Below are 9,423 nucleotides of genomic sequence, written 5' to 3'. Positions count from 1 at the left end.
TTGCGAGCCTGGAAATTTGCATAATTACAGCAGAAGGAGCTGATGAAGTTAATGCAAGTGATCATTCAATCAATGCTAGTTATATTTGCTAGGGAGGTTACGGTGATGCTGGTCTATCCATCTTATGACTGGATATGCAGTATTGTGCAGTATTGATGATATTTCTCCTATGCCATTAGGTATTCTAGGCATTTTCTATATGTTATTTGCATTCCTAAGCAACATGGAGTAAGGTGGGAATTGAAAGCACCTGAAAAAACGAGCATGGTTTTGGATAATGTTGAAGTAATCAAAAACCACCCTCTGGTGATTAAAAGTTGAATGTACATTTCAAGCAATCTTGTATTTCTTCTTGAATGTCAGCTCTTCATCAAAATTGGCTGCCAAGAAACGAGAAATATGTTTTATTATTATCTATTTATGCAGTTTTATGTTACCCCACTGTTGCATCCACTCCCTACACACAAGGGGGGGTCTACAAAGATCAATTAACCAACAAACCCGCACATCTTCAGGATGTGGGAGGAAACCAGAGCATTCAGAGGAAATCCACCCGGTCACAGGGAGAATGTGCAAACTCCACATAGACAGTATCCGAGTTCAGGATTAAACCCGGGTCTCGGGTGCTGTGAGGCAGCAGCTCTACCATCTGCACCACTGTGTCGCCAAATGTCAGGAACTTTTCTCTACTGGTTGGACCTGCTCCAGGATTAGAGAATTTCCTTCTTTACATTGGTGGATCTCAGTAGGGGAAATTTGGAAGCTAAGTTCTTTGTCAATTATATTGTTTCAGTTTAGTTGAATGTTTTTAGTTATTTAAATGTTTTAAATAGCTTTTAAAAACAAACGTTGATTTTACTGGTCTTTAAACGTCCTTGAATATCAGAGACTTTTAAGTGCTGTTAAATGCATTGATCGCCTGCAAAATGAAACAAAACCGTCCCCGCTTTGCTGTCTCTCAATACCTGACATGATGTTCCAGGTTGGGGTCTATTGACTATGTAGCCTGAGGCTTACTTATTCCTTTCCCAAAGCCAATGAGGTCAGCCATATACAGCTGGACTGGGAAATGGTCAGGGACTAGGAGCACAGACTAGACTCGGCACAATCTGGCTCTTTCTTTTTGTAAGTAACCGTTAAGGCCTCAGGGTACTAGTTCAGAGTCTCCCTATGAACCTGAATTCCTGAAGCTGGGGAATGTTCATTGGGAACTTAGTGTTGGAGAACCATGCCTTCTACTTGTTCAGTGGCAAAACCCCTTTCCTATATGCCTCGCCACTCGATGGCACCATGCAACTGAAAGGAGGAACAGCAGAAATATTGAACAAAGCCAACATTTGTTCCCACTTGGAAATATTTCTCCTTGTGCAATCATCTAGTGTCTGATTGATTGATTTCTTTAACTGCAAATGATTTCCATTGATTAGATGAAATGCTTCCCAAGCAGCTTACTGAATGAATGAGCTTCTTGGTTCATGTGATGGAAGCAGAATAAGGCCATTTGGTCCACCAAGTCCACTCTGCCATTCGATCATGGCTGATCTATCTCTCCCTCCTAACCCCATTCTTCAGCCTTCTCCCCATAACCTCTGACACCCGTAATAATCACTGAAACTCGTACTAATCACTTTTGCTGGAGCTCCACTCCTTAGACGTGGGGTGTCCTCCATCTTCTTATGGACCTTAGATGGATACTTAGACCTGCATTGAATCTCTCCAGCCCTGTTGTTGCGACATTTCACCACCCCCTGTATGTCAATGGTTCCAATCTGAAAGATTAGGTTCTTCTCAGATTTTACACTAAGAGACTGTGCTGAGAAACGTTATGGTACCATTATTTTTTAATCAATGTTGCTGTTATGAATATAGCAGTTTAGTCCTACATATGTCGAAAGTACTCAAAAAACCTCTCAGCTGTAAGTTCTACTGATGCACAGAGACTACAGGGAGAGTATATTACTTTTTAATAAATGATTTACACATAATAACATTCTAACTTGTCACAGAGATTGTGAAATACTCAAGGCAGTCCTATTGAAGATTAATGTCTGGAGTAATTTTAGAGACACCAATTAACAACATATTCAAATCTTGTGTTATAAATGTCATTGTCAAAATTATTTTTTTGCAGTACTCATAATATTTGATCTTGTGTATCATTAATCAACATTAAATGGAGAACTTGTCTCATCATCACAGGTACAGTGGACTGGAAGGAGTCCTTTGAGCTGTCTTATTCCATGATTTTGGAACAATCCTTTGAGAGGAGGGGGGACAGATACATTCAATAGAAGGCATTTAATTAATCTGAAACTTAGAATGAAGATATACAACTGTTAGATAAATAGATTTCTGTTATTTGGGGATTTATTCTAAGTAATATAATTGGATATAAACATAATCAGCTGGCTTAATTAACAGCAAATCTGTCATTGGTCTAACTACAAATATCACCTCCTATTAACAAAGTACTACTAACAGTTACACCATATTCTTTATGTACAGATGATGTCTCAGTGTAATTAAAACTGATGAGAAAGAAAAATGATGTGTTTGAAAAATGATAGAGTATGAAGTTGGGAGGAATGACTTTAATACTTGTGGATGCAGGAATGAAGGTGACCAGGTATGAGAGCTAGGTACAACATTTGAGAGCCTGTTGAATACTTCTAGAATTTTCAGGTTTTATTTTTGTGCTAAACAGAATGCCACACATCTATTGATTCAGTCTGAGGTCCTGGAGAGGAGTTTAATAGTAGTGAGGCCAGAGGCATAGGGTGATGTCAGGGGGTGAAAGAAAATCAGCTGGGGAAAGCTTGGTCCTGATTCATAACCCAATGGCAATTTCAAATCGAACAGCAACAATCCTTGGTTCAAAACAAGAAAAGGCATAAAAGGTTGTGGAAACCAACTGTTCATAAATTCTAGTAGCATTGGAGATGTTAATGAAAGACAGAAACTAGAGTGATCGCGTGAACAGAGGAGGAAGTGACGTTGGCAAGCTCGCTATTATTCCGAGGGATAAGATTCTGCAACAGCCCTGTGGTGTGGGCTGCAGATTAGAAGCATTGGGAGAAAATGGAGCGCCAATGGTATTAAATAGGCCAAAGAGATTGAGGATATAAAGTAATATGCATTCAATATAGTTTGTCTCTTTAACTAGCATAGGCATAGTCTCATTGGCAGCAGACATTGGATTAGGGAGACCTGGATAAGGAGTGATGAGACCATGGATGTAAAACAACACTTGGGAATGAAAACAAATGCATGCATTTGGATGAGAAACATGGTAATATCAGCATGTTTGAGGCTGAGGAAGTGAAATTGAGTGCTTGAACTGGAATGAAATAGTCTCAAGAATGTATTTGACTGATGAATGAGTTGAAAGGGTGATGAAAGACAACAGGGGACTGTTATCATTGGGTAGGTGCTTTGAAGTAAGGTTAAAACTGGAGAAAAAGGACTACTCCAAGAGGTAATAATGGCTATTATGCAGCTATGCAAACTTTGTATATGGAAAACACAATGGTTAATGTTAGATTCCTTTTCATGGATGATTACTTATCATTCTGATTAACTTGGTCAGCACCATTCTCTGAATCGTCTTCTGAGGTGATATTCTCCTTTGAGGATGTAGACTCCGTATATGCACCCATATCCAGCACTTGTAAGAATTTCAGCTTTTCAAATGCTGTTCCTTTTATTCTAGTAGTTGTTAGACTGTTATCTCTGTGAAAGAAAAAATTGGGTTCATGAACATGAGAAAGAGTTTGACTTTATCCAGAACCTTCCGTGACTTAAACAATCTGACTAACTCAAACACAAATTTTAAACCGTATGGATTTGGAACAACTAGTTTGAACACGAATGAGATAAACAAAATAAATAATGTAAAAGCAGGCAAATTACTTTTTCATCCCTTTCTCCCACCCACAGAATCTCCTTACAAATAAATGGGATAATGAATCCTAACCGAGCACAGGTTGAACACTGATTTTCTGTCAACTGATGGTCCACCCACCCCCATAATCTGGGTAAAATTACGAGAGCTCAGTTGAAATTGATGTAATTGTGTGGCAAGCACTCTTCCCAGTCGTGCCCCTCCGTCTTGAAAGTATTAACTCTGCTCACAATCTTCTCTCCTAACTGTTTCGTAAAGACAATACAGTACACCCTCGTTTTAACAAACCCCTTATAACATGTTTGATGTCGCGGACGGACCTGCCCAGCCGGTTAGAGCCCCGGTTTCCATCGCCACTCCCGATCGCAAGGTGCACCAGCGAGCCCTTCTTCACCCACTGAAAGGACACAAAGTGCTGGAGTAATTCAGCACGTCAGGATCTCTGGAGAACACAGACAACGGAACCCTTCCTCAGATTGATTCAGTCGGCTGAGTTACTCCAGCACTTTGTGGTTCAGTGTGCCCCCTCGGTCACCTTGGGGCTCCCTCCCTCCCTCCTGCTGTCGCTTCCAAGGAGGGGTATGTCGGCGACTCCGGGGGGGGGAAAGAGGAGGCAGCAGTGGTGGGGGGGATCACCAGCTTCCCACATTCCTCCCAGTGATACCATGGCTGAATTCGCTGGAATACACTGGATATCATAGTTCCAATATTGACACATAATGAACATTTATTCCAGCTGACAAACTAGGGAATGTTGGAAGCAGGAAAGTAAATGCTATAAAGATCAATCTCGATTTTTTTTTTTTTTCTTCATGTTATCTTTCCTCGATTCCTTTGTCCCACCATCAAAGGGGGCTATAGGAGACACTGTCTCAAAAACCATCAGAAGGACTCACACCACCCTAATTTCACTGCTGCCATCGGGAAGAAGGTGTAAGAGTCTGAAAACTGTGACCTCCAGGTTCAGGAACGGCTTCTTACCAACATCCATCAGGCTATTGAACATTACAAACGGCAACTAAACTTAAAATTATGAACTGTTGGTTGGACAAGGGACTTAGGGTTTTTGTTTGCTTTGGCACAAATATCATTTTTTTTAAATTATTTATTGAACTTTTTTGGTTTGTTTTCATGATTGAGTACTGTGTTTACAGACCTGTTATGCTGCTGCAAGTAAGAACTTCACTGTTCCATATCGGTACATACTACAATTTAACTCTCTCGACTCTTGACGCTAGAAATAGACTTAAATGCCTTAATAAGCATTAACTCAAATCTATGATATTTTATTTGTTTTATTACCTGAGTTATGCATCATAGCTGGTTTGAACAGCTTCCAAAAAATCAGCTTATTCTATTTCAAAGTCACTTTCAACATTATTCAGGCCCCCAGTACAATTTATGCTGGATATAAAAAAAATATATAATCAAGTGCTCGGTGCTAACCAAAGATCTTGCCTATTGTTAGAAGAGATAGAAACATCTCTGTTCTAACTTACTTTTTTTCCTATTAAACTTGGCAGCACAGAGATCTTTCCCTCTTTGACAATCAGCATTTTCAAATCTCGTTGCCATTTAAATCATCTTACCTAAGGAAAATCCCTTTGATGTTCGGTGTAGATTCAAAGGCATTCTCTGGGATGACAGAAATCTGATTGTTCTGGAGGTAAATGTACTGAAGAGACTCTGGTAGATCAGTAGGAATAGAGGAAAGCTGATTACCTGATAAATCCAAAAGCTGAAGATAGGGTACAACAAATGAACATTGACTTGTATACAAAGGAGATGCATTGTTTGCTTAACATATTTCAAATTGTCAATGATTTTAAAGCCTACATATGATTTGTTATTCATTTATAATTATCTTGTTGAATTAAGTGGCTTACTCATTGAATGGTCTTTGGACAATGAAATCTTCTTTAAGAATATCATTCCTCTCAAACTATTATTCCCTCCCATTCTTTAATCCCTTCCTTGTCCTAAAACTCTTCTGGTTGCTTCTTGATTCAGTAAAGCTAGCAGTTTTATAGTTATTCTGTGAGTCAATAACCATTTGACTGAAAAAAATTCACTCATTAATTTTAAAGACACAAAATATTGCATATGCTGGATTTCAGTAATATAAAGAGATTTTTTTTTACAGGCAGCATCTGTTCGCCAGTGAGGGCATAAGCAGAAGCAATCATGACCTGCCATGCTTTGTCCTACTCTCCACCCTTGCAATCAGTCTGAAGAAGGGCAACACCAGAAACATCACTTATCCATGTCTCCAGGGATGCTGCCTGACCCCTAAGTTATTCCAGCACTCAGAATCTGAGTAATCCAATTAAAGGTATAAAATATGTATATATATTAAAAATACACTAAAACGTTGACAATTTAGGAACATCAAGCAGTGCAGACAGAATAGAAATATGAGTCCAGGACTTTGTCTCCTGTTGGGTAAACCAGCATCTGCAGTTTCTTGTTTCTGTAGAAGTTGGAATGTTATGTTATAGTTATACAAGACTTTAGTGAGGCCACATTTGGGGTATTGTGATGAGTTTTGGTCATCCTGTGGCTTAAAGAGTGCAGAGAAGATTTACTGGGATGTTGCCAGGACTTGAGGGCCTGAGGTATAGGGAGAGGTTGGGCAGGCTAGGTCTTTATTCCTTGGCACTCAGGAGGATGACGGATGATCTCATAGAGGGGTATAAGACCATGAGGTAAATAGATAGGGTAAATGCGCAAATTCTTTTACTCAGAGTAGGAGAATCAAGAACCAGAGGGCATAGGTTTAAGGTGTGAGGGAAAAGATTTAATAGGAACCTGAGGGGCAACGTTTTCACAGAGGGGGTGGTGGGTATATGGAGTGAGCTGCCAGAGGGGGTATAAGAAGATAACTGCAGATGCTGGTACAAATCAAAGGTATTTATTCACAAAATGCTGGAGTAACTCAGCAGGTCAGGCAGCATCTCGGGAGAGAAGGAATGGGTGACGTTTCGGGTCGAGACCCTTCTTCAGAGGGGGTAGTTCAGAAGCAGGTACTATAACAATATTTAAAATACATTTGGACAGGTACATAGGAAACATTTAGAGGGATAAGGGTCAAATGCGGGCAGGTAGGAGTAGTGCAAATGGGGTATGTTTGTTGGCATGGGCCAGTTGGGCCGAAGGGCCCACCTCCATTCGGTATCTCTTTGATCAGGATACCCTTGATCTCCAACCTATCACCTTAAAACTGTTTCTTCTCGTACTGTATGACACTAATGGGAACATCTTTTGCCTTCCTTGTCTTTCAAGGAAAATGGACACGGGAGAGCCAGTGGATGTAGTGTACCTAGACTTTCTGAAAGCCTTTGATAAGGTCCCACATACGAGATTAGTGGGCAAGATTAGAGCACATGGTATTGGGGGTAGGGTGCTGACATGGATAAAAAATTGGTTGGCAGACAGGAAACAAAGAGTAGGGATTAACGGGTCCCTTTCAGAATGGCAGGCAGTGACTCGTGGGGTAACGCAAGGCTCGGTGCTGGGACTGCAGCTATTTACAATATACATTAATGACTTGGATGAAGGGATTAAAAGTAACATTAGCAAATTTGCGAACGGCACAAAGCTGGGTGGCAGTGTAAACTGTGAGGAGGATGCTATGAGGATGCAGGGTGACTTGGACAGGTTGTGTGAGTGGGTTGATGCAGTTTGATGTGGATAAATGTGAGGTTATCCACTTTGGTGGTGAGAACAGGAAGGCAGATTATTATCTGAATGGTGTCAAGTTAGGAAATGGGGAAGTACAAAGAGATCTGGGTGTCCTTGTTCATCAGTCACTTAACATTAGCATGCAGGTACAGCAGGCAGTGAAGAAAGCTAATAGCATGTTGGCCTTTATGACAAGAGGAGTTGAGTATAGGAGCAAAGGGGTCCTTCTGCAGTTGTACAGGACCCTGGTGAGACCACACCTGGAGTACTGTGTGCAGTTTTGGTCTCCAAATTTGAGGAAGGACATTCTTGCTATTGAGGGCATGCAGCGTTTGTTCCAGGGGTTAATTTCTGGAATGGCGGGACTGTCGTATGTTGAAAGACTAGGCTTGTATACGCTGGAATTTAGAAGGATGAGAGGGGATCTTATTGAAACATACAAGATTATTAAGGACACGTTAGAGGCAGGAAACATGTTCCCAATGTTGGGGGAGTCCAGAACCGGGGGCCACAGTTTAAGAATAAGGGGTAGGCCATTTAGAATGGAGATGAGGAAAAACTTTTTCAGTCAGAGAGTTGTAAATCTGTGGAATTCTCTGCCTCAGAAGGCAGTGGAGGCTAATTCTCTGGATGCTTTCAAGAGAGAGCTAGATAGAGCTCTTAAAGAAAGCAGAGTCAGGGGGTATGGGGAGAAGGCAGGAACGGGGTACTGATTGTGAATGATCAGCCATGATCACATTGAATGGCGGTGCTGGCTCGAAGGGCCAAATGGCCTACTCCTGCACCTGTTGTCTATTGTCTATTGTCATAATTTTGTGCACTTCTCTTAAACCTCTCCTAAATCTCCAGCGAGGACTACCTATCACCTTAACGCAGCTAAAAAACGACCTAGCATCCTAACGTAGATAAAATCCCTCGCCACTGGAACTATTCTCATAAACCTCTTCCACAAACCCTCAAGGATTTTGACATTTCTGTTAGTACAAATGAAACCAATATTTTCTTACCTGGAGTGCAGACAGTTGTTTCCATGCCCCCGGATAGATGGAGTTCAGCTTAATTTTGTTATTACTCAGGAAGAGCTCCTTCAGCTTTGCCATTCCTACCAGCGAGCCGTCAGGAATGGAGTTAATTTCATTTTCCTTCACCTTCAATATATGCAAATTCTTTGGCAGGCCCCTGGGTATTACATTCAGATTATTTCCAGAAAAATCCAAAGATTCAAGCAACCTCATTTTCCGGAATGCTTCTGGGTGAATTTTGGGACTTGTTAGTTTGTTGTAACTCAGATTCAGTTCCGTCAAAAAGTATGTGTAAGCAAAATCATTTCTGGAAATTTCTGAAATCTGATTGTGGAGAAGCATTAATGTCTTCACCCGTCTTGGTAAACCACTTGGGATTCTTTCGAGCATATTGTTATAGAGATGAAAAGTATGGAGCTTTTTAAGACCCTTGAATGCAAGTGGGTGTATTGCTTTTGCCCTTATCTTGTTATTATGAAGCAAGAGGTATTCAAGATTTTTTATCTGTGTCAACCAGTTAGCAGGTATTGATTTGATGGCATTCTTCTCCAAGTGTAGGAGGATAATATTTCGAGGTAATCCACTTGGTATTTGAGTCACATTGTTGCATGACAAATCTAGGTATTCCAAGCTTGACAGTTTCCTTAAATTGAGAAGAACACAGGTAATATACAGTATGTGTAGGAAGGGTCTCGACCCAAAACGTCACCCATTCCTGCTCTCCAGAGATGCTGCCTGTCCTGCTGAGTTACTCCTGCATATTGTGTCTATCACAGGTAATATACAATTCTACAATGCATCAGCTGTCCGTTTATTGGT

The 9,423-nt window shown here is 40.7% G+C and overlaps 1 protein-coding gene across 1 annotated transcript in view; it reads right to left on the bottom strand.

Annotated features, from left to right (window-relative positions):
• Positions 1–2,053: 2,053 nt before the first annotated feature.
• Positions 2,054–9,423, bottom strand: part of podn (podocan) — a 32,009-nt gene continuing 24,639 nt past the window's right edge. The window contains exons 8-10 of the mRNA XM_078407842.1: positions 8,590–9,247; positions 5,491–5,639; positions 2,054–3,729 (exon numbers count right to left, since the gene is read on the bottom strand). Of these exons, the coding sequence (XP_078263968.1) occupies positions 3,558–3,729; positions 5,491–5,639; positions 8,590–9,247 (979 nt within the window). The 3' untranslated portion in view covers positions 2,054–3,557. The remainder of the gene's footprint in view (positions 3,730–5,490; positions 5,640–8,589; positions 9,248–9,423) is intronic.

The sequence above is a fragment of the Rhinoraja longicauda genome, chromosome 11 (assembly GCF_053455715.1).
Source record: "Rhinoraja longicauda isolate Sanriku21f chromosome 11, sRhiLon1.1, whole genome shotgun sequence".
NCBI lineage: Eukaryota > Metazoa > Chordata > Chondrichthyes > Rajiformes > Arhynchobatidae > Rhinoraja > Rhinoraja longicauda.
This window is presented reverse-complemented; position numbering and strand designations above follow the sequence as displayed.